The sequence below is a fragment of the Dermacentor andersoni genome, chromosome 4, assembly GCF_023375885.2.
Source record: "Dermacentor andersoni chromosome 4, qqDerAnde1_hic_scaffold, whole genome shotgun sequence".
NCBI lineage: Eukaryota > Metazoa > Arthropoda > Arachnida > Ixodida > Ixodidae > Dermacentor > Dermacentor andersoni.
In genome coordinates this window covers 122,454,242-122,481,668 of record NC_092817.1, presented here as the reverse complement: position 1 = coordinate 122,481,668, position 27,427 = coordinate 122,454,242, and the positions used below count along the sequence as shown (strand labels likewise).

The following is a 27,427-nucleotide window of genomic DNA, read 5'->3' as shown; positions in this document are numbered from 1 at the left end:
CAAACAATGTTCCATTTCTATGAATATTTAAAGAAAATTACTGACTATAAGCTTTGGTTTAACCTGGCACGGAAAATTTCCACATCAGGTAATGAATTACGTTGAAACGGTAAGCTCAAACGCATACAAACTGCCACAGTACTTTAAGACCTGGGTTGTATGACAGAAAAGAAATTGTAAGAAGGGAGCCTTGTATCCACTTTCTCTTGTGCTGTTCGTATGTGTCTGTAGCGTATTGCCAGCAAGACCAATTTCTGTCATCCAAATCCTTCCGTGAATGTTTTATTTTTGTGTGCAGCACTTCTCCCAAGCAGCTCTGGGAGCCACTGCGGTAGCCTCAGCAACGGTCACAAGTTCCACGGTGATCCTCTCCAGGACTCCGGCACTTTCCTGCCACCCATCCTGTGACGCCAGCTTGTCCAGGGCAGATAGGCAAGCTGCTCGCAACCGGTCGGCTGCACCTAGGCCGAAGAGATTGTTCCGCCACCTCCTTTTGCTGCTGCATCATGAACGGCGAAGATGCCCAAAATGTGTTTGCACCGAAGAGGGCGCATCCCATTTGCTGTTGGTCTACTGCGTTGCTTGCAGCCTACTTACTCCTTCTTGTTTTGTTCGTATGTGACTTGAACGTGGGCTCTCAGTAAACTCTGGCCTAACATGTATACCTATAAACCGTATGTACACACCGAGAAACCATGCACTTGTCCCTTGCGGCTAGCTGCGTTAATTTATGGCATGACCACACCAGCAAAAAAGCAAAAAAAAGAAAAAGCAGATGCAAGCAGTACAATATTACAATCAAAAAGCCTTACTGGTCAACATCCTTCCTGTACTTTGTCTTTTTTTTTTCCCATGGTAACCATTAAGTGAGATAACGGCAACTATTCTGCTGGGCATTTGTATTCATCATCATCTCGCATAGCAAAAAAAAAAACTCATTTTACATTGAGCTGCCACCATTTGGTATCGAGCACAGCTCACTAAAAAAGATATGGAGTTGACCTCTCATCCACCTAGCTTGCTAGGCTCAGTGCTATGCCCACGATGTTCCATGGCTATAATGCCCATGTTAGTCCCATAGCTGAAAAATAATTACCGTTCTCCACACGGTTTAGTGAAGCACACATTTTTCCCACTTTCTTTCCTTTTTGTCTTTTTTTCCCCCTCTTTTGCTGGTGTGAACATGCTTTAGAGGCGTTACGTCATGCTGCCAAGCCTCCAAAAGAATTTTTCAGTGCTTAAGGCCTTATATTTAGGCCTAATGCACATTGTAAGGATGGCAGGGTTGCGCGGTGTACAATACGAGGTCTCGAATACAAGGTGGTGAGCATCGTGTGGCAGCTCAATGGTGTATTTCATGAAAGAAACTCTGTCGGACATATTATCCTTACAGCAATCCTTTGTCACTTAATGTGTGTACGTTTGCCAGCTTTTATTTTTTTCGTGACATTTTGAGTCCTTAATTGAGTGCACTTCCTCGTTGTACACACCACACAACCCACAACTTTCAGCGACATTATCAATGTACTGAAATCTCTGTGATGGTCTTACAAGCTGGTGGTATTATATGTGAAAAAAACAAAAAAATTCCTTGAGATCACTATGTTACCCTACCTGATGTGGTTATTGCCTGAGCAAGACTTCCCAATTTCATCTTCAGGGTTGTATAATGGTATCAGTAGAAAAAAATGTGGCTGGTGGAAGCCACATTAGACATTTCATATAGTACACTATTCTGTTCTAGAACATATGCCATTCTCCCTACTTAGCATCAAAAACCAGTTACCCTATCATTCGTGCTGTCTGTAGAGTCTTGGCTTCGTAATTCCATCGCAGTGCCAGCCATGTTCAGTACGTCCTGTCACCAATCATCCATCTGTCTGATTTAATAATTTGAATCAGTTACAGGTTGCGGCTCTGTACGTGACACTCATGATATCATCGTCTTGAAGTGCTTATTTTGCACTAAGTTGTTGTGATCCCAATCGCAAAGCCTGCATTGTAAGGTCACCTTTGTATTTGACAGTGCATAGACACTCTCGTATTTGTTTCTTTCAGAGGTTAATATACAGCTGGTGATTTAAGACGCATGTTTAAGGCTCATACGACATCATTTGTGGAGAGAAACATTCTGTGAAGAGGCACAGAATGAGTTCGTCATTCATGAGAGAGAGAGAGAGTGTGTGGATGGGGAGAAGGAAGGACACTGGCATTGCATCCAGTTTGCTGCTCCTGCAGTTGAGGAAGATATGACACATCCCAGCTGCTGCTATGCTTGCGAGCAGCCCCGCTACGCATCGAGTTTTCAAAAGTTGATGAAACCACGTATTCAAGATGTTGCATACACGCTGAACTGGCCACGAGGCTAGCTGCATACACGTTGGATCGTACAATCATGAGCTCATTGTAGTGCCGATCATGCTGGGTCACTTTATGTATGCAAAGTCTGTGCATCGCATTGTAAACTGCGACCTGTAAATAAGTACATACTGCGCAGTTAAATTGAAAAGCAAAGAGCATGCAGAAAGTGTTTTGCTTTTCTTGTTCAAGGCCTGTATTGCAGGAGTATGTAGTCCTGTATATACAGAATGTGGCTAAAGTGTATGGAAGTGTGGAAAGCAAGGGGAGTTGCACTGTGGCAATTCCCGGTGCACCTTAGAGCTGTACAGCAGCATGCAGCGTCACAGTGAGGTTGAATTCTCGTGTGAAATGCGTACAGCTTTGTATTATAACCACCATGTTGGCCGCAGCATCATGTCATGCGTTCTGTGTCAGTGTAAGGGCAATGTTCTTTCGCTGTTGTCGCTTTCCTTTACCCAGTACGGCAAGACTACCTGCCATAAGCTTTCCCTAAAAAAAAGAAAGATATTCCCTGTAGGCCTTTGTCTTGCACCAGTCCTCCCTCTTGTGTCATCAGGTTTCAGAAGCCTATAAGGTAGATTGTCAGTGCGGTGTCAACATAGGAACATTGCTTTGTGTAACCAGAGCTTTGGATAAGCAGAACTTTGGATGCGATATCACGTGCTGCAGTTTACTACAAAACATTCTCCATGCATTTACACTGTTCCCGCGAGCAACAGCTCCAATAATAGTATTCGCTTATGAAAAGCTAGGTCTAGGTCCTTGCTTATGTTTTTTTTACCAATCTTTTTTTTTTTTTTTTATCATTGCTCGCTTCTCAAATGCATTGTGAAAGAGGGTCATAACCTTCACGAGAGATCCCGACAGGATGCGTGCATCTATACCGTCAACAAATGCAACCTGAAGTCACGTGTACAGATGCTGGCTGGCATGTCACGCAACAAGGAGATGTGCTATAAATCTCAATTGTATTCCTTTTCTTGCTCCGAGTTACATGTGAGTTACATGCAGTAAGACAAGGCTATATACCGTTCACTGTACGTGCCAGTTTCTTGATGGAAACGACTCCTGCATAATAGAACTCGAGGAAGCCTAGACTGGTAGGTAAAAGACTGAACTGATGCTGCCACAGATGTGCCTCCATGGAAGGAGCGAGGCCATTTTAATACGTGCCGGCGCGTCGCCTTACCTTCCCTCAAGTTAAAAGGGGTCGCTAAACTTATGGAAAGCAGGCAAGGGTGATTTTTGGAAACATGTTTAGGGTTTTGGGGCATCTCACAGTCATTTTTCAAGGCGAGGCCAAGAAAAAACAAAAAAAGTGCTGGCATAATGCTATAAAATGTGAATCAATGTCAGTGTGGGAGGTTGGATTTTCAGGAAATGCAACTATAAACATGGAAGAGTCATTAATGCATTTACTACACACACGTAGTGGACACGAAAAGTAGCCCTTTTGCAGTAAATAAGCGGACCAGACAATGTATGCGTCGCATGTTAACATTAGAATAGTTAGTAGTAGTTGTATCTTCGCCGTCATGCCTTTTTGCCGGTGGCCTGAAACCACTATTAATAGTGTACAAATCTGCGCAGAAGTTAGAGGACATTGCCCCCATGGCGACTGCAAATGCTTTTAATGCAGTACACAAATCATGGCTGTCAGCTGTTCCATTTTTGCGTTCTTTATTGGGGGTGTGCAAATATTGGAAACTTTCAAATAACGAATCAAATAGTCAGTATTCATAAATGCAAATATTTTTCGAATACCTTTAGAATATCTCAAAACGTCAACTGTGCCTAAATAAACATAAAATTGGAGGAAATGTACAGAAAATGTTCACCCCCGTGGGCATATTAGTATACACATAAAACATGAGAACTTGCGTAGTCGAGCAGGTGACGTCACTTAGGTAGCCATACTTTATAGGCTGTACAGCGATAATTTGCACTCTCTGAAGAGTTGTGTGCATGTGAAAAAACTACTACTTTGCTCCTAAAGCTCCATTCGTGCTTTTAGTAAACAAGGCTTCATAACATACTATGTTAGTGCAGAAACTTGCTAACTTAAAGAATACTGGGATGTAGACATCGTTTTATATTAATTCTGATGACGGCAGTTTGCCATTAGAAAACTATTTGAAAAATATTCTATATTTGATTTGCTTCTGGCACTATTCTATTCGTATTCGATTCGGTCTCAAAAATCACTATTTGCACACCTCTATTCTTTATTATTACGAAAAAGAGCAACGATTTTCATTGCTGTTTTGGGGAACTAGAGATGGGGTCAACTCCAAAAGCATTCGCATAACAAAGAAAAGTTAATGTATAATCATGAGCATTGAGTAAAGCTTCTAAACCAATGCTGTCACACCCAAAAAAACGTGCTCAACAAGTAAAATAGGCCTACATAATATGTTTTTGCAGTTATATACAAGTAAAAGCAGGACATCTCATGCAAAAATAAAATGCTTTCTCCTCAGTTTACGACTATCAGTGCTTGTTTGTTCACTTAAATATTGCGCATACCTACTTTTTACTGCGACAGGTGCATTGCACATACCGTTGAACAGTTCCATCTGAAACCTAACTTGTTATTTTCTGATACTCTGGAGTCAAAAGAATTAGGAAGCTTTGTTGTCCAAATACACCAGCTTTCTTAGAAGCAGACTTGAATCCTTCAGGCTTGCGTATACTGCGCGACACACACCGACTCTCACATAGCTCATATCTTATGAACATGCTGCAACAGTTTAAATAGGTGAACTGATGTATTTAACTAACCTCTTTTTCCTGGATGGACAAGATATAAACAAAATGAACCAAGGCTCATCTATGACTTGCAAAGTTTGGCATTTTTGCATGTTATTTCATCGTGCAGAAAATAAGAAATAAGAAGAAAGAAAGGGGGCACGTCTGCTTTTGAGGTAGACCAATTCTAGTTGAACGTTCTGATAAAGTGCAAAGAGTGAGAATCTTGCTATACGCATATTTTGTTATTCAAAAACAGCAATAAACCTGTCATTTTCATGCATGGCACAAGGAGAAACAGCAAGATAAACTTTTGTTTGTCCTAAAACGTTTGAACGCACCAAGTTTCAAGTTTCCATCCATTTTACAGGGCTGCAGGTATGAAAGAGCCACAAATTGGAATGTTTAAGCTCTCGAAAAGGCTTTTTTTCAGATTGTTTGCGATGGGATTCTCGCAACGGAGCAAAATACTATGAAGTTTCCGTTGACGAAGCCTCACGAAAAAACATGAGAAAAGTTAACTTAGTTGCCTGAAGTGTTGAATATTGGCTGGAGTGGTCTTACCTTCCACTTTGAAATTTTTTGGACGAGTTTCTGCACTCTGATGTCGGTCTCATCCTTTCCAACATGCTTGGGAGTCTCGTACGCCCCACCACCCACAATGTGCCGTGGTTGCTCATTTTTGTTGTTGCTACTGCTGTTGTTGTTGCATAAAACTGTGCATGCGCTGTTGTTTCTTTGTGCAGTGAGTAATTGTAATAGCTTTCATGAGAAATCCTTGCTTGCGCTGTCTTAGTCGCCTTTTCTCATTAATCATTCCCTTCAAGAGCGGTACATTAGCTTGCTTGGGATGTCGGAGAGCCAGTGCTTGGCTACCATTACCGAGCTGGGAGAGTTCTAGAATCAGTCGCACCAGAGGACACCGAGGATACCAGAGGCACAACAAAGTGTGGACAAGGGTTTCCTTGGTGCTGGAGAATGTGCGGCTCGTTGGTCTGGTCCCCCTTTTTGCTCCCCAGTGTCTAGCGAATCTAGTCGTGCTTTGCACATGCAATCGTGCTCCTGCGAGGTCATTATGCCCCACGAGTGTCTTTTTTTTTCCCCTTCTGTATAGATTTTGTTTATTTGCGTAACTTCGTGCAAATATGAGTGCTGCTCTTTTCCGCTGCATCTTCTCTCTTTCATGTACTTTGGTCCAATTTTCAAGTGCACCGTCTCTTCGGGAATCGTCTGGCCGTGCATATTGGCCAGTTAGTTTGTCGTACACCTTGCTCGGAAGCTGGAGCCTCCCAGATGCGAGAAATTTTCGATGCAAAGACGGTGCTGCCCTGGATAAACAATTTTTTCGTATACACAGAAGCGGCGCATGGATACATGTGCATCTTCCACGCCTGCTTGCAGCTGCCCCGTAAAAAGAAACAATATAAAGGACATCCAAGTCGGCATGCAGCCAGCCCAAAATTCCTGTCGTGTAATAAGGAAAGCCCGTGTTATTTATATAGGGCCAATGCTTGGCTGTAGCTGTCGCATAGCTTATTGCCCATTTGACAAGCTTGAATCACATGCTTATGTTGCAATATGTGCAGCATGACAGAACAATTTCTCGAATTTGGGCACCTCCTCCCAATGAATATAATGTTTTACTCAGAGCTCTCCAAGGTGGACTACGGCGTGTGGCAAAACATTAAGGCGGCACGAGCTGGTTCTTAAGCAATATGCTAACTATCTGCATTCATAAATCGTACTGCCTGCTGCTTAAGTTAGGCAGCTGATTAACTTGCTTTATTTGCATCGTATACTACCAACCGGTCACCGAAAGTTTATTAAATGTCGCAGACTTGAAAGCAGAATGGTAATGGAATGGCTGAAGTGAAAGCAAACTGAGAAGGAGCCATGCGAAAGAAAATGCAATTTTTTTAAATGAAAAATTGTGAGTCGGTAATAATGCAAGAACTAAGCCCCTTGTGCATCTGCACTTTTCCAACAGCTAGCAGAATGTGTTCAAAATAAGTTGAACTTGAATCAGTGATACCACTATAATCTGCAACGCTTGTGGTAGGCACGGTAAAGTTCTACAACGCTCCCTTTTCCGTGGCTGTTCGAACATGCTTGTCTGATTGAGTCATTTATTTGTTTCTATAAAATTGCTCATTTCATTGGACAAATTTGTTTGAAAACAGATGTTGGTGGCCTATTGAAAACTACAAGCTGTTGAAATATACATCAGCACAGTGCTAATTTGTACCAGTTGGATGAATAAATGGCGTGCTTAAGCAGGACAAACAGACTACAGCAGCACTTGCCTAGCTGTGTTGGCTGTTGCATCTATGTACTATCCAATAGCTCTGTTTCTTTATTCATCCAAACAGCTGAATTATCGGATCACATTAGGTGAACAAACTAATGAACATCCCTGAAGTATTACATGTGGCTTCCAGCACCTGTTGAGGTTCATGTAACTTAAAAGGTGTCCCTCTATTAACTTGTTTGAGAGAAAAAAAAAAGATGTAACAAACTGAAATCGGAACAATATATGTGTGATGAGCCAACACCGTCTCTTCAAAATCGCCCTCCGTGAAGAGCTCTGATCATATCACTCACGTTTATCCACACAACTTCCTTTCCCTTTCCCTGCATCGTGACTTGGTGTGTATACTATTTATGGTGTCTACTTCCATATGTTTACTTAGACGCGCAAAAGCGTACATGCTTTTTGGTGAATGCTAAATCTGTCGAGTGATGTCATGGGTGCCTTTGAAAAGAGAGAGTGTATGAAGTGATAACAAATAAAATATGAACACAAGAATCCAGGAAGCGCAGCCGATATGCGATTAGACTGCAAATGAAATCAATGTGTGAATAAAGCATTGGTTTTTCTCTCTGGTCTGAAACAATGTTGCTCTTTTTTTTCGACTGTGCTTAATGGCTCCCGGTGTCATGACTGACAGTGCTCCTACTGGCCAAACTGTTCACACTGAGAGGAGCATAGTTATATCCTGTATCACATAAGTCTTGCTAGCCAGATAGGAACACCTTGTGATTGCATTTAGGGCTAGGTAAAACTGTGACAAATAGTTTTACGTCTAGAAGCAAGAACCCTTTCACTTTTAACTATGTTTTGATTTCAAGTGGCATGAACATTTATACGAAAACCTTACAAGATGCTCCTGGTTTGTTTTTCAATTTACATTGGCTAAACTTCCACAAACCTCGAGCATTTATTATTAGTATTTCTTGCTAACTTTCGCTGGTCCATTGAACACTTGGATTTGCGAAGTGCATCCCGTTTACTGCAATTTTAATCCCTTTCAGGTTCAGAGTGACAGCATTTTCCTTAATAATGCAAAGCTCCTATTGTACCGTATATTAGACGCTATCCTGCAAGATTACTTTATGAACACATATATGCATCAACCAATGTGGTTTTTGCAACGGACACCTTGCAAAGCATAGTAGTCTGCCAATGGCATTTTCATTTCCCTTCACATTAAGATGGATGACATTTTCCTTAGCAATGCAAAGCTCTCCCTTATGCTACCATATACAGTTGAACCAGGATATACAGAATCTGAAGGGGGTCACAAAAAAGGTAAATATATAGGTAATTTAATATATAAAATAAAAATATACCAAAACTTTCATGGGGATTTTACAGCTACTCATTCTAGTACACAATAATTCATTATATGTGGGTTCGGTATATCCAGCTTCGACTATTAAATATCCTGCAAGATTACTTATGAACACATATGCATCAACCAATGTGGTTTTTGCAACGGACACCTTGCAAAGAATAGTAGTCTGCCTGTGGCATTTTCATTCCCATTCATATTAAGATTGATGACATTTTCCTTAGCAATGCAAAGTTCTTTCTTTTGCCATCACATATTAAATGCTATACTATACACATAAACTAGTGTTGTTATTCCAACTGACGTCTTGCAAAGCGTAGTGGTCTGCCAGCGACATCTCTAATTTGCTCCCCATTGTTTGATGACATTTTTGTTCGCAGTGCGATGTTCCTATACTACTGTATATTAAATGCAATTTTTCCAAGGTTTCTTGAAGCCACCAACTAATGTTATTGCGAATGATGCATCGCAAAGCAATGAACTGTACCAGTGGCGCACGCCCTATTATCTCAACTGTTTTCTTTTTCTATTTGCTATCAGACTTTGTACCCATCTTAGTCGCAGAGTTTTTGGCAACAGTTCTATACCTCCTCAGATTAAAATTTATCAGCAGATTCTGTATTGGTCATCACATGTTGTCGTGCCTTTGTGTATCTTCCCGACTGCTTCCAGTGACTTGAAGACTTTGCGAGTGTTCCAAATATTAGTGTATGCCCACACAACTGATTGATGTGGGTCCCTGGGCACAGGCTAACTATTTTTAATGAAATGAGATTAATCGGTGAAGGCTTCCAATTATTATATTAGACTGATTTCATCACATTCAGAGTGCTTGCGTAGCAGCACTGCTGGCACCATGGTTACAGTAGCCCTCGCCGTTTTTCTCCTGCACTTCAGTTCAAGGAAACATTGACGGTATTGATGGAGATAATGTCATTGTGGATATTTCCTGTGAATTTCAGAGGCAAGTTATGATAAACTGTCAGTCACATCAAAGACTACCATAATTAATCCTTCAAGTGCCACGCCCGAGTATATTCGTCTGGCTGCTGGAGCATGGCCGTGCTACAGATAATTTGTGAACATAAAAAATCCTTAGACTCAAGCCCTGTACTCGGAAGCTGTTTAAAGTAAATTTTTATGGTAGGTACTGCTTTATATGACAGATTAGGCAACAAAGCTTATTGACTGTTGACTCATTTTCCGACATGACAAACCAACACAAAAAGCTTGAGCATTTTGGAATGATGCAGAAATTCAAGAACTTCTCATGAGCTCCGATTCAGAGGACTTTGATGTTGATTAAAAGGTGCTTTCAAGGTACAATAAGACATCGAATGGCCATGTTGCCAGGTAAACTTTATAATTATCCTAAATGAAATCATTAATTAGAACATTAGATTAAAAAAGTATAATTTTCAACAAACATGTTCCCAATAAATAGCATTTCATTTTAGGGTCTGCTTACATTATACTTCAATAGAAATTGGATTTGTTGCACATCAGAAAGACATCCGGCACACCAAAGGGTTAAAATTAAATTCACGGGTTTTACGTGCCATAACTGCGACCCGACCACGAGGCATGCCGTAAGGATTAAATTGGACCACTGTGGTTCTTTTAATTTGTACTATAAGCACCTTTCTTGGTTACTTGCTGCCCACAACACTGCACTACAATGTATTTAATTCATTAGAATGTACAAAATTTAGGTAGAAGTTCACATTTACGTTAAGGTCTGTCATAACATATTCCTATGTACATACTTCTGTCATGTGTAAACAAGCCAAAAAGTAATTAGAATACTAACCACTTAACAAATGTAAATGAAAGTTACAAAACTAATTGTGTTACAGTAACTTGAGTATCTAGCCACATACAAGCCTGATCCAAAGCACAAGTGCGTTTTACCACTGCAGTGCATGCACCAATGCGATGTTGCATGACATGTAGTACTTTCTGGAAGCCATGCGGGCACCAGTGATTGCACTGGAAGCTTTGACGAGTCACATATAAAAGCCGATGTGCTTTCCCCGCAGATCAAATTTTCGACCTCCCCCCCAGCACAAACTCTACCACATCTCTCAAACTCCTTGCCTCAATGTATCGCAAAATGATAACATGCCTAGGGCTGCGTTCAAATTTCGCATTAGGGAGTATCGTAATCGTCGGTGAATTTTTTCCCCTTGTGATCCTGCATATTAGCAAAAAACCATTTCTGGAAAAATCACGATTTTATCGTATGACATCTTCCATTCATTCATTCGTGCACCGGCACTTCACCATTTCATTTGTCCACAATATTGTTTCGATCCGATCAATTATTAGACTTCTCAAGGAAAAGAAATGAGTAATTTTACTTGCATGGCTAACTGAACACAATGTCTCGCACATGTTGATCACACCAATGCAACGTTTTTGTCTTCCCTCTAAGGGTGCCATTCTCTTGGGTTGCTCATTTTTAATATCTGCTGATCTTTGCCCAACAATCGAGTGTATGGTGCACATCAGGGGTCTCAAGCAAGCAGCTCGAGGGCCGGGTGGCCCCACAGAATAGTGCACCCCCTCCTTCCACTCCGACTGTGCCGCAGCCCATACCCTAACTCGCTCAACTTCACAAGAACTTCTGTGTAATCTGCAAACAGAGAGGAGGGGGGACATAAAAGGGCACTGAACGCCTATAAAAGTGACCCCTGAAGAGCTATGTAGACTGGATGCAGCCCCAAGTCAGACGAGTTTCAGACCACTGGTGTATATAGTTGGACCTGGCTCACAAATATAGGGCCTCTAGGTCCGATTCCAGCCTTCATTTCTGTGTCTCGCAAGATTTCTGAAGCCATGCACATGTTACAACAGCAGATTGTTGCTATCAGTCTACTTAATTGAACTTCATTTTGCTCGAATCAAATTCAAGTCAATGCATATGAATTGCCTTATACTGATGCTAGAAGTGTCCAGGTCAGCTGCCAAGATGAGATTTGCAAACCACAACACTCTACACTACCTGTAGAATCTCCAGTTGCCTGGATGAAACAGTACCAAAGTTACAGAAGTGGACCAATAGCAGAGAGTGCTGATACTATAACCTTTGCGTATGCATGAAGTAGGTTCTATCCACTAAAACAGAAGTCTTTCACACTAAGAATGGCCAATTTCAGCAGATTACAAGCAATTTAGGCTATATACTACACTAGAGGAATAGCTTGGGTCTGAGCACCTTCTGGTGTAAAAAAAAGAGGCACACTTCTTGAAATAGAGTTGCAAGCCAGTCCCTAGTGTTCTCACACCATGCAAGTCTTTGCATCCCCATTTCAGCACCATACAGTTTCCAACCATGTGTTTCCCAGGCAGAGCATTCATGTGCGTATACCTTCAACAATGTGTACATTAATTTACCAGACTGCAAGCTTCAACTTACTCAACTGCAGAAACTGTATCCTCGATTACGATATTATAAGCCTACATATGGGCCATCAAAGCAAGCACTGACGGATGTTGGCAATCTATAAACATATTAGAGAATATATAGCATTTTTCATGGTGCCTAGTTGCACATTGCAGGAAGAACTAGGTTTGAATCCCACTGCCACCAGAAACAAGCGTTTTCCAGTGGCCAAAGATGAAAATGTTGAGAACAGAAAAACAAAGAGTTATTAAAGGATATCGCTTGAGCTCACTGTATTCGAAAGTCGGAACCTCAAAGCAAACTTATGAAGGCTCCAGCTCACCCGATTACACGCATAGCCCACAAGGCACTCTACCCGCCGTGGTTGCTCAATGGCTATGGTGTTAGAGTGATGAGCACGAGGTCACGGGATCGAATCCCGGCCACGGTGGCCGTATTTCGCTGGGGGTGAAATGTGAAAACACCCATGTACTTAGATTTAGGTGCATGTTAAAGCACCCCAGGTGGTCAAAATTTCTGGAGTCCTCCACTATGGCGTGCCTCATAATCAGAAAGTGGTTTTGGCACGTAAAACCCCATAATTTAATTCTTTTTTTAACAAGGCACTTTAGTGCTTTCCGTGCCAGATCTGTGCGCTATGCTGCAAGTTGGCAGCAGCACTGCCAAACACACTTCCCACGAATGTTTGTGCTTTCGCAATTGCTTTTTTCACTCAAGAATGTGCTTTGCCAGGCAACTTGAACTGCCTTAATTACCAAAAGCAATAGAGTAGTGCAGCAGCACAGAAACAACAGAGGAATGAAGCACCCAACAGCGCCTTTCATTGATGCATTGCGGTCCTAAAGCTTGTTGGACAGTAAAGCACAATATGGCAAAACACCTACTGCCCTGTACTCTTCCACCCGAGCAGAGCAATTCTGGCCACATCTATGAAATGACGCACAGCAGCCAGTCTCCATGCACGAGAGTGCAGTCTTAGCCAACGAGGTACAACATAGGCGAGAACATGTTATACTGCCCCTCCTCTGCAGATTTGAAATGGGCGTTTCAGTAAAGTTTGAATGATGGGATTTAACATCCCAAAGCAACATACGGGCTATGAGAGACTCGGTACTAACAGGCAGCTCCGTATTCATTTTAATCACTTGCTATTACCATGCACCCAAAGCACAATCACAAGTGTTTCTGCATCCCCATCGAATTGCAGCTGGCCCAGCTCAGAGTTTAGCTTGGCAGCAGAACACCAGATGAGGCATAGCGTCGATCGCACCGCTAGTGGGCAGACCTGAACATAAAGGGTTGCATCATGTTCCACTAGAGTGACTGTGTGCCTGTTTATATGCGAGTGCGTACTTTTTATAGTTGAGTTCCCACAATGGTAACCGTGGCCTCGTGATCCCACAAGCCTAGTAAAATGCGGTCTTTTTGAAGCGCTGTACTTGTGTGTATTGGCGGCAATGGAAAGGGCAATTATCATGGGTACTTTCTGCTAACTGTATTTGCAGTAAGAGAGTCTGTGGGGCAACTGTGTATTGTAAGAATGACAGCAGCAGTAGTATACACAAATGTGCACCGATTGTTATTAGGGAGAGCCTGCAACGAGCCAGGGAAACCTTGTTCGAGTGGCACTGATGGCACTGCTTCAATGTGGCAATATTGTATACTTCGTATACAAGATATGAACTTCAATAGATGCTGTGATCATAGGTTAAAAATGTTTGTTTGATAGTTCAATGACAGTTCATGTACTGTGAAAAAAGCTTTGGCATTACGTTTTACAACCATTTTAAATATCACTCAGCCATGGGCAGAACCAAGGGGATGATACATCAACATGCCAAGCACTTGGGTATGCGAACAGCTCCCTCGCAGAAGCTGTTGCAACCAGAAAAGTGACAGCATGGCTTTAGAGACCTGAAAATGTGCGACACCGGATCTTGGATGCCATGGGGACACAGCCAACAGGCTTGGCAATCGTGGTGCACCAGCTTTAATGCTCTGCTGGTTATTGTGTCAACATAAGACGTCACGGGAGATTAAAATTCAGTGTTTAGAGCTGTCAAAATCCGAATGGCAACTTAATTTTACTCGTATTTTGAATTTTCTCACCGATAACTTGGGTTTGTGCAGGTCAATTTTCACAATTTTTTTTCGGTCTGTGTTCTAGAACATGCCGAGAATAGAACGAGCAAATATGGGGACCCAAACCAAGCTCTGCAGGGCCCCTTTATGCACTTCACACACAAAGATGCTAAAACCACAAAACAAATTTTTATGATGCAGTTAACTTGCTCAAGTGCTTGGATGCCGCGAGACGTGCAGTTAGTGGGCAAAAAACCTTTTAAATTGGTTGTACAGGACATAGTGTCCGCGTTTCCGAATGAGAACAACACACACACGTGAATGCAATAGTTTGAATACACGTGCAAACACTAGCTCTCTGGCAATCTCTCTACCAAATAAATTAACGGCACTCGGCACACCAGGAACGTTATTAATGTGCCTCGCATCAGAATGAAATAAGAGAGTACTTATATGTTTCACAGATTTTTAGGCACAGTGGCATCCGTTACATTGCATTGATGTATATCTCAAGCTGTTTACATTGCACTGCCGCTTCCCAAGCAGTCCAGGCAATGCTGTTCAATATACAGCGGCATGAGCATGCAGCCGCAACATAAACTGCCAAGAGCACAGTTGCAGCCGCCGAGACAAGTTTTTTTTAACAAAGGGGGAGCTTTTAGTAAGGCACTCCCAGGTGCCATCTGGCTGAAATTGAGTCCATGCTCTCACAAGTATCTTGCAGTGCTGCCGAAGGTACGAAATGTACGCAGTCAATATCAATGTGCAGTATAACATGGTTGCAAGCGTAACTGTCCGATTCTTGACGGGATTAGAGTGCTTTAGTTTCACTTGGTACATGAGCCATTCTAGCGATACGTAACTTGCACAGCCTTTTCAGAGTCCATGTTGTATAAGCCGAATTAACTGTGGCTTATACTGCCGGCGCAAAAGTCACCCTAATCGCAATTACGCATGAACATAGCAGTGCCTACAGCCCAGACTGCCTGCTTGGATCTGAATTTGCGCTTGGTACTGTCTTTCTGCCCTGACAGCGATACATGGTAAAATCAGTAATCGCTTAACGTAATTGCATGCTCAGGGCAAAGCATCAGGCATGTTTTGCCATTATTACAGTGATCACATTTTAGTTTTGATGCTGCTAGGGCTATATAAAGTTTGTGCTAAGCCGTAAAAGTACCAAATAGATGCCGAGTATGCGACGCGGCACGAGTGAACATCCCATTACTACCGACTAAGTCCCCATTACTACCGACTAAGGAGGCTGCAAGGAACTGACGAGAAAGTGTATAAGTGAAGCAGAGCCCTGCTGTTGCATTCTGTAGTCGGGTACAAATTTAGAAAAAAGGGGGAAGCCCCGCCCAGATGACCAATGCGCGACAGCCGATTGCCTCTGCGATTAAAATAGTCCTACTCGAATGACCGTGCCTTCTAAAACGCGTAATTCTCGGTATAAATAAATACTTTTATATTTTCATTACTAATTTGGTAGAGCTCTCGTGATTGGAATGCTACAGCACATGCCGGATCGCACGAGAAAAATAATCCAGCGCCTTCTACAATGCTGTGCGTCGTCTGCCTTTTAGCTTCACTGCAAGGGACAAAAGTAGGAAGAGCAGCTCTGCATGACTTTTGGGCTGGTTTACATGTACTGGCACATTTACTACTCGTTTTCCGAGCTTAAAATGAATCGGTTGCTATTTGACAGGTACTTAAAAAAAAAAAAAAGAAACAATGCATTTATCGAAACCATTACAAACCTGGGGCGAGAAGACATACAGGCAGGAAAGGTACAAACATGATTCACAAGTACTCTTGGTTTTAAATAGCATAAAATTATGTATGTTTTGGTTTTGTGTTTCTACAAACTTATTTTTAGAATGCAATAGGATTTTTTTTTGTTCCTTTGCACTTCTTTTTGTACAGTGACCCAGCGCACGAACACACCCGCCATTAACATTAGGCACCAGACCTTGGGAAATCTTCCTCGTCGTAACTTTGGAGCACAAAAAAAGAAAAAAAAGAAGAGAAAGAAAAAACCACCATGGAACAAACAGCAGGATGTTTGTAGTGGTGTGTCGCCATGGGAGCTTATTTTCACACGAAGTGTGGTGCAGTGTCAGCAATGCTCGCTGCAATCTTTCGTCGCCGGAACAGAGTTCTAAACACATGCGGCACAAATGCTGCATCGTAGACTCGCAATAACATTTCCGGTACGGTAGATTACCACAAACACTTTGGGAATGCACTCTGACGAGGGGTAGACGCAAACGACTGAATACAACTTGGCCCAGTTCGAAGCGCGGGTGGCAATCCTCCATTGGCGGCGTCACCAGCCGTCCAGCTCATGTCAGTCTAGAGTGTGCGCGCACTGGTGGAGGCTCGTGTGCATCTGTCTTGAAGGAGTAAATGCCCCTTTTTTCTAAAGTTGTACCCGACCACAGTAAATGCAGCTTATGGATACATCGAAACGCTTGTTGCATCTATCCACCAACTGTGGAGTATGACAGAAGAGACGAGACGCGGCATGGACTAACACATTTTGAGATGGCCTTCCCATAGGCTAAAACGTCCTGTAGCTTCTACAGTGCTGCATGGAACTACTGAGATAGAGCACAGTGACATTGTGGCCAACGCAGCGGCCAAGCCTTTGCAGAATTTCTGGAATACTCCATACATTGAAAATACGCCGTGTAAAATAAGCAGCCTTTGGTCCATGCTTTTCTATTAACAGTTTTAATTAAGTTCACTGCTCGGTAGGCATGCTCCTGATGATGTCGGAATCCCCTGTAATCGAGAAAAGAAAAAAAGACGGCAGTATATTAACTCCATGCAATTTTTGCCAGAAATATCAGCTCCAGACCAGTGCACCTTCTGCATGCGACAATGTGCTTCTGACACAAAGCAACATAAAACACAGGTGCAAATTTTACTCCAAGAGACACTCTTAAGATTCTAAAATCGGGCAGAATGACCATTTCTACAAAAGGCAGCCAGGAATAACGTTGAAAGAAAAATTTTACCTTTTAAATTGCTAGACCGCGGAGTACTTGTTTTATTGGATAAACATTTCACAATGGTTAATTGTTGCGTGCAAACTTTGACAGCACATAGATGTTGGCTGTGCTGCGTTGTACTATATCAGCCCACAACTTTGACCAACTACAAGCTTCGTCCATTCTCAATACAGCGTAAACCACTTAAAATGTAAGTTGCCAGCATCACGAATATCCACACTTTATAACCAAAACCATTTTCAAAGCCTGTACACATGCCAAACATGTAGCTGAAGCAGTCAAGGAGATCTGATAATTGAATGCAACTAGGATGCTTGCATCCTTTTAAATGTGCTGACATTGACAAGTTTAATGATGGAGGTCCAGACGTTACAGACAGCCATTTACAGACGGCGGCCGCATTTCGCCCCCATCGAAATGCGGCTGCCGTGGCCATAGTCGCTATCCACGATTACGTCAATGGCAGCCGCAGTTTCGTCAGCAGCTGCTGCAGCAAACAGTCTCTTTTTGACTCGCTACGTGCATAGGCTGTGTGCCTTCACTGCGCAGTGGCCATCCATGATCGCGTCTATAGCGACCACGGTTTCGTTCACAGTTGCAGCAAATGGTAGTTTTGTTTTTACTCAGTGCAAAACTGTCGAGGATGAAGAGCACCGTTTACATCGCGATGGGCGGCGACCCATGGAAAAATAATCGGCACATGCGTACGGTAAAGAAAAACGTGTCTCAGATGAAGGCGCATTCCGCGTCTTCAGTGTGAAGGAAGTTGTGAGGTCTTCGCCGCTGCGAGCGCTAATCAGTCACGAGATGAAAATTGCAGCTTCTGCACTGCTATTGTGCAAAATAGGAACAGGATTTGCTTATTCATTCAGTAAGTAAAAGCATGTTGACATGGTAAGCATATTATGTTATCTTGATACCCTCGATAATTCGACATTCGGTTAATTCGTACTTTCTTTTTTGATCCTGTGAAATCCAAATTAATGAGGTTTTACTGTATAATAATTATGGGTGGGCAAATATTCGAATATGAATTGAATACCATGCAATAACTATTTGTACTTGAAAATGACCTATTATAATTGGTATTTTTCAATATTGAAAGTAACCAAACATATCGCGACAACCGAATGCTAAGGTCCGATTATTGTTCTCCGTCTGCTAAACAATGTATCACAATTTATTAAAAGTGAAACGACAAAAGTTGTAATGCAACCTTTGTTTTCCGTTTCGCGATGGATGATTACATGACAACCTGTGATTTTTGCTTGCATGTTGTGTTTCTTGTAGTCTAGTCCTATGCTACAACCAGTGAAGTGAAGCTTCCATACAACGGGCCCTTTTAAAGGGATAGTGAATAAAAAAATTGTCGCCGAGATTTCTGTCTCCAGTGATAGCTGTCGCACCGAGAGCGACCAAAACAACACTCTTTCTGAGGAGAAGTGAGCGAAAAGTAATTATTTTAGTGAATATTTCTCTAATCACAGCACCTACCGGCCTCCTCTGAAAGCTCTGGCAAAACCGGATATCACGTCCTGCTTACCCACCTCGAGGCCCACTGCGAGCGATCGTCCACACTGAGCGCGCAAAGGGGCGAGTTGACGTTTGAAGCAACGCGCTTTCTTTGTTCGACCGTCCTATTTGTACCGCTTACTCGTGTGAGCTGTTCGAAAACCTCGTCTTTCATCTCGTGGATTTGTGGTTTGATGTGTGGAGCAGCCGTGTCAACGCTGCAAAATGCCGAGGGTCTGCTGTGCGCATGTGAAAACGGCAGGCAGCGGTAGTCTTTTTCTCACGTACTTGTTCACGCTGTAGTTTTGCGCACAGGTGCCGTTTGACCGTAATTTGTCGTTTGTGCGACGTTCTGAGCCAGATGTTTGGCCAATTCTGCCAGAATGAATCGAAATTCGCATCGTCTGAAGCGACGGCCGACGAAAAAAAATTCGCCGACATAGACTGGTGGCGCCATCTCGTGTGCACCAAGGGAAGGAGTGCTCGGCTGCGATGAAACAATGGGACGCTGAAACCGCTGCGCATGTACTCGTTCACTCCGTGAATAACAAGACGTTCCCTGCTTACAGAGGCGCATTTCAGTCGCTGCACATGCCTGGCTTCAATCCTCACCCGTTGCTTCATCGCATCTATTCTCAAAACAGCTACTTGCGCGCATGAAGCACCTGCCGCGGGAGTCGGCAGCTGACTGTTATGCTCACGCTGCCGGCCACACCTGCTCCGATGGCGTAGGTACAGGGAGGTCTACACGCGTCAATGTCTTCAACGATTTCTACGTTTTTTTTTGTACAGTGTGTACTCACGGCACCTGTATTGTGCATTAGTGGCTTTCATGTTTTACGCGTTAGCAGCTACCCATCCAAGCAGGCGGAGCAAGCCGCTTTGCGCAGAACGCAGAGTAAATTCCTTACGTTGCCCGACATTGCATAGCCTGAGGCATAAGCGTCCTCGCTCTGTTGAAGCCAAACATGGCAAAGCGTTTGCCTGAGTGAATCACGCTGGGCGCACCGCCACGGATGCAACACTGTCAATGAGGCGTGCGCCTCTCGCCTCGCTAACTCATTCGTGATAGGTGCGAGCTTGCGATCTGAGCCGCAGGAACCGCGTTTATATCTGGTTTCCACCTATGATGCCGCCCCTGATCTCTCGAGGCGAACGCGTGTACATGGAATGCACAGTGTAAACACCACTTTGCTGGTCCAGACTCTGGGCAGCGCGGAGGGGGACTGCTGTGGCGGGTCGTCGTCAATTTCGCTTGACGACGCGGACGGATAGTAGGCATACGCCGTTATCGTTCGTGGTCGTTCAGTAGGCCGCTCATGCTATCGCTCTCACTAGAACTTTGCATTTTGCTCTGCGCCGCGGCTGCTGAGGGTAGGTGTGACGTCAGATCCGCTGGCTTGTTGTCGGGAGCGCTTTGCGAGTGACGCGATGGCCGCTCATAGAGTCAAAAATAAAGCCATCCGCTCAAAAGTAACCCGAATAATGACAATATACTATAGCAATCGTGTCTTAGGAATGCAAGTGTGGGGCTTCCTCTATATTCTTCGATTTTTATTCTGTATCCCTTTAAAGCTACCAGGAAACTTATGCATGAAAGCTGACCCGAACAGAATGCAAGTAAATAGTTGAGCATGTAGCGCAACGTTAAACTTCGGGTACAATCCTGCCATGCCACCTGCCCTTGATACAGCATTTGACTGAAGTTGCAATTCTCTAAACTGCTCTGCACACCCAATTTAATCACAACATATACAACCACACAGAAAATACTGTGCTACAATTGCAGTGTTTTTGCATCACGAGTAGCATGTACGCAACAAATAGAAAAATTGCAATGACACCCAAAGGCCATTTCATCTCTTGGGGGACACTTTGGCAACTCGTACTATCACCATCTATCAGCACATGAAGCCAATGTGGAAACACTTCATTTGCAGTGTATTGTGTCAACAAACACCGCTACCGTCATCAAAGCAAAGCGCAAAATAGCCCTCAGTGCAATTTTATAGACCTGCTCTCGTCCTCTTTCTTTTTGGTGTCACCATCTAAAAATCGCACTGTCACTGCGATGGGCCGTAAAATTGTTGGTTGCAGGCTGCGAGCACGGTTTCCATTGCATGAAATCTAAATAGCACGATGTGAGCCTTAAGTTGTACTACACCTGAAGCCAGTGGACTGGGGACTTGGAATGTAAAGTAATATATTCCAAGGATGATCAAAATGCATATTCAGCGACTTTTTGTTACTCCACGTTTTTAACAGCTCCAATAGGGGATACCTTAAAAAAAAAAAAAAAAAGAGAGAGAGAGAGAGAGAGAGAGAGAGAGAGAGAGAGAGAGAGAGAGAGAGAGAGAGAGAGAGAGCGCCTCACCTGGATCAGTGATGCTGAGACAGCAGACACGGTAGTACTTTCCACACGCTGTGCCCAGCTCAATGTTGTTTCCCGTGTAGTGGTGGACACCAGTCTTGGCCAGCATGGCGTAGTACTCAATCTCACTTTTCCTGCAAAGAAAATTCGAACATGGAACCTGTCAGGGATGCGCAGCAGTTGTACTTGGAGGTAAAAGTCAGATACAAATGTCGTCAAAGCTTAAAAGGCAAGCAACAACTGACACATACACTTTGAACAAATCACACAGGTATTCCTACGGTCCTGTGCATGAAATAAATGATGCTTAGCACGCAGAAGAGAGTAGGAAGAATGTGCTTGCAGAAAAGTACAACAGAAAGCTCTAAAAACAAATCAGTCACAGAAACTTTACCCATTAGGTACACTCTGACAAGACACTTTGCAAGGTAATGAAATTACAAGTCCTTTGTGAAGAGTGAGATGCACGTGGTATGGTGCCTCCATTAGCCAGTCATTAGACAACTACGAACAGGCTCTGGAGTGTGTGTAAGTGGTATGCAAAAAAATCATGATAATGGTAAATTGGGTGAGTTGGTATTTGTTCATTATTTATACACCGCAATTTTGATGCTCTCCAGCACGTGATTCTATTGAGTGCCTCATCTAGTCTTCAGCAATACCTTACGCCCTGAACTCGTTTACTGTGACAGCAACAATTTTGCAGCGGAAGCCATCACTTTCTCAACGAAACTTAGTTGAGATACACACTTCTCATCTGCTACAGTACAGCGGCCTCTGAAATGTGCGCACTGATGCTACTACTCTCACAGTCTGCACAGTGCACACAATACCCCAAACTGGTAAGTGCCAAAGCTTTCAGACAATGCTGTGGTTTGCACACCTAGCCCCCAATTACACATTCCCACAGGGAAACCACTGTGCTGTCACCACCGAAGCCACAGCTTACATAAGGCAAGGCAACGGCTTTGACAATGGACTTTTGCCACTTGCGTGAGTCTAGTGGACGGAATTCATGAGAGAATGTTAGTGAGGCCTTTTAGTAGCCAATGAATGGTTTGAACAATGTAACAGCCATCGTTCTAGCGGACAAACTAGTGTGGCAAAAGACCACTAGACTTCAGCAATTCCTCCAGCTCCGGGCTAAATTACAAGCCCTCATTAGGCAACAGCATGGCAAGTTTGGCAGGTTCATAGGGGTTCACAGCGACAAACATCACAGTGAAACACAGGGATGCAGCGATACGCCGTATTTATCTTTTGCCTCAATACGTGTGCATCTGAGCGTTTTTGTCATGCATGCAGGAGGTCGAAAGTAAGAATGGACTTGACCCTTACTGTAAAAACATGTTACGTTGACCAGCACCCTCGCTTCTGTCCCCTTACGTGTGGGTGACACGCTGTGCACAGTAAAAGAACATAGAAGCGACTACACCCAACAACGAATGAACTGTCGAACACGTTATTAAGTGCTAGAACAAAGTGGCTGCCAGGCCTCACCTGAGAGGAGGGGTGTTGTTGGCGATGATGATCAGCTTCGCCTTGCCTTGCCGCAACGTCTTGATGGTCTGCTTGTGGCCCAAGACGTACTTGCCAGACTTCATCACAAGGGCTAGCCTGGAGTTGATGCTCTCCAGAGCCTTTTTCTGCAGTGGCGAAGAGACGGGCGACGGTCGGTAAGCTTTCTAGGAAGCTACGAAATGCTCATACGTTATGCAGCTTTTTCGGTTCAGACGTTAGTCGCTAAATATTTAACTAAACCGCGTGAAACAAAATTTAGAAAGGGCGGCTTCTACTTGCACAAACACACAGCTACAGCGATACACGCAGATGAGATAGCTTACAAGCTGATTAACCTATCGAGTCAACGCATACTGCCAGGCTCGCCGATTCACAGCAAAAAATTACACAAAGACTGCCCCGTCATTATCATTATCATTATAGTGGCGTCTCATTAAACATGTCGCAAATTTGTAACAATAAGTAAAGATTGGCAGCCACCAAAACTGCTCCCCTCAAAAACGGGCAAGTCCAAGCACCGACGTTCAGCAGTGCGTCTGTATGGCACGCCGGCTGAGACCGATGGCAAGGGAGCTGGAGTAGCGGGCTTGCGCCGAAAACACGAAGTAATATCATTACGGAACTACGTTTAAACCCTCGCAAGCAAACTGACACCTTTCGCTGACAATATTAAGCACAACACACAGAGAACAAGCGTCAAAAGCGCGGCGATGTCAAGGCAAACAGCATGGAGTTAGGTTTAACCTCACCTGTTTCTTTTGAGCGACCATCGTGAAGAGGCGCGTGGGTGCGCTAATCTGCAACAAAAATGCCGTCGATGAGATGTTAATTAGACGTTTAATGGAGCGTTATGTGCTCCGCAAAGAGAAAATAACAGCGAAACAGCGACACAAATGGGAGAGACAAATTGCCGACACTCACACCACGTTGCTGAAGCAGGCCAAAAAGACCCGGATAGGAACTCTCGAACCCAAAAATATAATTTTATAATTGAAAACAACCAATTTTCTAAAATATTTGCAAATGATTTGCTGAAAATTTTAAATATAGCTCATTTAAGTATCTTGTGAGTTTTTGTTTTGTAGTTTTATTAAAAATTTTTACGTTTGAGGGTAGCGTGTGGCGTCGTCATGGCAGCTGTTTGTGCTTCTTTCTGTTGTGATGTGCTGCTTTGATCGGTGATCGGCTGGTTTAATGACTACTTTCGCCCGATCCCACTGAAAACTATACCCTCAGCGCTGCACAAGGCGGTCATCATGTTCATTTACTTGAGCAAGAAGGTGAGTCAGCGTGAACAACTTTTTTTCCCACGGTCGAAGTTCACGCCAGGTGAATGACACCTGTTTGACAGAAGCTTGCGCGAGCGTATGCACGTACTACAATAGAAACCGAGTTGCTGTGCTTTCAGAAGAATTACGCGGAGACTTGTTGCGATCTGCGCTGAACGCGATCCTAGGTGTTCCCAGTTTCAAACGTATCGTTTGAGCACACACTCGAACTTGCAAAACTCTGTTAAATCAGCTCTGTGCATCACAAATTATCCGTGACTGAAGAGCAGAGTCAAGTTAAATGTAGGCTAGCTCTGTTAATGAAGTTTCGAAGAATTCTGGTGGGTCAAGTTCGATGCGCTAACGCGCAGTAACAAAAAATGATCCGAGTGTCTCTGCGGCAATCTTAAACATTCGTTCTCAGGCGCGCACCATACACTCTTCGTTCTAGTGTTTCGATGTAACCGATTTAATTGTATGTCGCAAGTAGTTTCTGACAGAAAATATGATGCCTGGTGAACTGAGAAAATATCTAACGCAGTTCGCGACAACGGCTCGTTCTTTCAGTAAGAGCTGAGCGCCTGTGCAAGAAATTCAAGTCAGTGTTATCGAAAATTGATGATGATCGTTGCCTTGTTTATTTTCGTTTTTCAGATTGCCATCCCCAACAACACAAGAATTCAGTGTTTAGCGTGGAACAGAGAACATGGTTACATAGCTTGTGGAGGCGACAATGGCCTGTTAAAGGTGCTGAAGTTAGAAACGGGTAACTAAGAAGCTGCTTCTTTCTTTAATTTTTTTCTTCTTTTGAATTAAAACAGTCAATTTGGTTTTATGTGTTCACGTTTGCTTAGAAAGTTGCAAGTCTCAACCAGTGCTTTGTGGTAGGCACGCTTGGTTCACAGGCTTTAAAGACAATAAAACATATTAAAGTGCATCATCATCTGTAAGTGCAGTAGTGTTGTCTTTTTTGGTATTCATGTCAAGCGTTAAAATGTCTCTGCCACATTTTCAGCAGTAATACTGTAAAAGTTGAAATCTATAATGACAAATAATAAGACATGATTTGGTGGGCATCTTGTGCAGCTTAGTCACAAGAATACGTACGGGTGAACTTATTGGCTTGTAGTGATCATATTGCTACCCAAAGTTTTGAAATTTTTCTTCATGCACCAAAGAAAGCATTCTTCTGTCTTCTGTATTCTAGGTGCAATGTATCAAGAGAGCTTATATTTGAACAGATAATAAATGAAATGTATCAGGGCTGGAAGTTCCCATCTTTTGCACTATGGTATGAATTACCAAGATGAAGAGACCTTGGGGTTTGCTGGGGAAGAGTTTTAATTTCTTGCGCATGAGGCTTTTCAAAAATAAGCTAGCACACAGTACTATTAAGTTTTTAGAGGACTTGAGAAATAGGAATTTTAGCATCCTTCACTTTTATTATAACAGTTTTGTACATGGGACTTGTGCTTGTTTGAGTAATTTATTGCTATGCACGGTCCTAACATTCAGAAAAAGATGGAAAAGTCAGGGGCCTCGCAGCTCCGAGCAACCTGTCTATGAACCAGACACTAGAAGGACATAGTGGTAAGTTAAAATATATTTGCACTTGCTTGCTATTCTTTTTTTTTCATTTTTAATGTATGAACAAACATACTTGTACATTGTGAACACTTGTGCTTAGCAATTTAAGCTGAAAAGTAACCAACTGTAATCTTTGTTTAGAACAGGCATTTTCTATTTGAACTGCAGTTGGGAATCAGAACGTGTGGTAGCACTGCTTAAAAGCAGTAAAGCAATTGTGGTTTATGTCAGGAGTTTCTTTTATGAATATGTAGTAAATGTGTAATCTACGTGAAGTATTCATTGTCTCCTCACAAGTCTGGTGTGCTTTTTAAGGCTTCATTTTAGAAAAAAATTATGTCAAGCTAAACCAATAAATTAGTACACCGAAATTAACAGATGTGTAATTGTTGCCAAGAGATCTTTCATAAGTAAGCAAGTGACATCACCGTTTCGGAAATATGCAGCTAACTCCCCCTGGTGTGTACCTCTGGCAACTTGACAAGAATGATCAAAATCATTGCACTTGAAAACACAAACATACAAAAGACTGACACTTGGCCACTTTTCTCAAACTTCATTGATATTTTATTGGATGTAACACCTTGGGACCTTTAAGGTTAATACAGATAAATAAGGTAAAGTAAATATTTTTTGACAAAGGAATTCGCACTGGTAGCACCAAGTACGGCCTGTAAATTTCATTTCCTCTTTTCCTGCTGAGTGTTCCCACATACAACATGAGTGGTGTCAGCTCTTGGGAGTGTTCTCACCTTCCACTCAGCTCTAACCACGAAGGTGTGGTGTGAACTGTTTCATTGTCGGTTGCGTCAACAACATTCATCACAAGGACCCTTCGATGATCACCATTTCTTAAAACCTGCAGCGGAGTTGATAGCTGTGTTCTTTTGTTTTATTGCTACTTTTTTGGCATGGCTTTTCCACTGCTCCTCTCATCAAGGACTTTAGCTCCCTCCTTGTGCATCCTCTTATGCAAGTGAAGGGTGGCCTCTGAGGTTGTCAGCATGGTTTAAGAACCGGTCGCCATGCCCAGTCTGAAAGGTTGTGGTTGGCTGGAGGGAGACATGATACTTCGTAAGGGCTTCACCCTCACATCTGTCATGTTAACATAGACAATGTACATGTTCCTGCATTCACAGATAGTTTAAACACCACGAAGAAAAGGCAGCTTTCAGTTGCAATTATTTCTTCATGGCCAAATGAACCACTGAACTGCACAGAAAAAGCAGTGCTTGGAAATTTCTGGACACTTAATCAGTCAAGTGAAGTGAATGTCTGCCTTTGGTGTTCTTTAAGATCATGTAATAATGGATGAGTAATGGCTATGCGTTATATTTCAGGAGTGGTGCAGGTTGTGGCTTGGAACTCACAGTTTCAGAAGCTAACGTCTAGTGATCAGAATGGGCTCATCATAGTATGGATGCTCTATAAAGGTCTGACTTTGTTATATTATGAATATTTTACTTCAGAAATGCATGGCCATCACATTTATTTGAAACATTTTCTGGCTTCCAGGATCATGGTATGAAGAAATGATCAACAACAGAAACAAGTCACTTGTTCGGGGCATGGCATGGAATGCTGATGGTCAGAAGATCTGCATTGTCTATGATGATGGTAATGCTGTTCACTCTACTAAACTTTCTGCTAAAAGATTTTTTTATGCATTTTGTGTGCAACTCATATCTTGCATGCAAACAGCACACATATGTCTGCAAAAATGTGGTTTATTGCTCATGCTGTCAGAGATGAGCTGCTACTTTATTTTACACATAGTATACCACATTTATTTAACTAGAGAAACCATTTTTTAATGTGATAGCATTAAGGGCCCTGTGTCGCAGAAAATCCAGTGTCGGTGTTCGCGTCCGGTGCCAGCATCCCCTAGAGCAAAAAGATTCCTTGATATACTTAGGTATATG

The 27,427-nt window shown here is 42.8% G+C and overlaps 3 protein-coding genes across 3 annotated transcripts in view; 2 read left to right on the top strand and 1 right to left on the bottom strand.

Annotated features, from left to right (window-relative positions):
- Nucleotides 1-7,993, top strand: part of LOC126537562 (dual specificity tyrosine-phosphorylation-regulated kinase 4-like) — a 252,240-nt gene extending 244,247 nt beyond the window's left edge. The window contains exon 13 of the mRNA XM_050184673.3: nucleotides 299-7,993. Within this exon, the coding sequence (XP_050040630.1) occupies nucleotides 299-408 (110 nt within the window). The 3' untranslated portion in view covers nucleotides 409-7,993. The remainder of the gene's footprint in view (nucleotides 1-298) is intronic.
- An 8,956-nt stretch (nucleotides 7,994-16,949) lies between these two features.
- On the bottom strand, nucleotides 16,950-23,631 carry RpL30 (ribosomal protein L30). The gene is made up of 5 exons (XM_050184675.3): nucleotides 23,572-23,631; nucleotides 23,400-23,447; nucleotides 22,630-22,775; nucleotides 21,133-21,263; nucleotides 16,950-17,016 (listed from the first exon to the last, which is right to left on the bottom strand). The coding sequence occupies exons 2-5, from the start codon at nucleotides 23,418-23,420 to the stop codon at nucleotides 16,976-16,978; spliced, it is 339 nt and encodes a 112-aa protein (XP_050040632.1). The 5' UTR covers nucleotides 23,421-23,447; nucleotides 23,572-23,631; the 3' UTR covers nucleotides 16,950-16,975.
- Nucleotides 23,632-23,694: 63 nt separating this feature from the next.
- The window catches only part of Oseg4 (intraflagellar transport protein Oseg4), an 81,232-nt gene continuing 77,499 nt past the window's right edge, over nucleotides 23,695-27,427 (top strand). Inside the window, 5 exon segments of the mRNA XM_055074362.1 lie at nucleotides 23,695-23,930; nucleotides 24,573-24,684; nucleotides 25,434-25,508; nucleotides 26,846-26,938; nucleotides 27,021-27,122. Coding sequence (XP_054930337.1) covers nucleotides 23,907-23,930; nucleotides 24,573-24,684; nucleotides 25,434-25,508; nucleotides 26,846-26,938; nucleotides 27,021-27,122 — 406 coding nt within the window. The 5' untranslated portion in view covers nucleotides 23,695-23,906.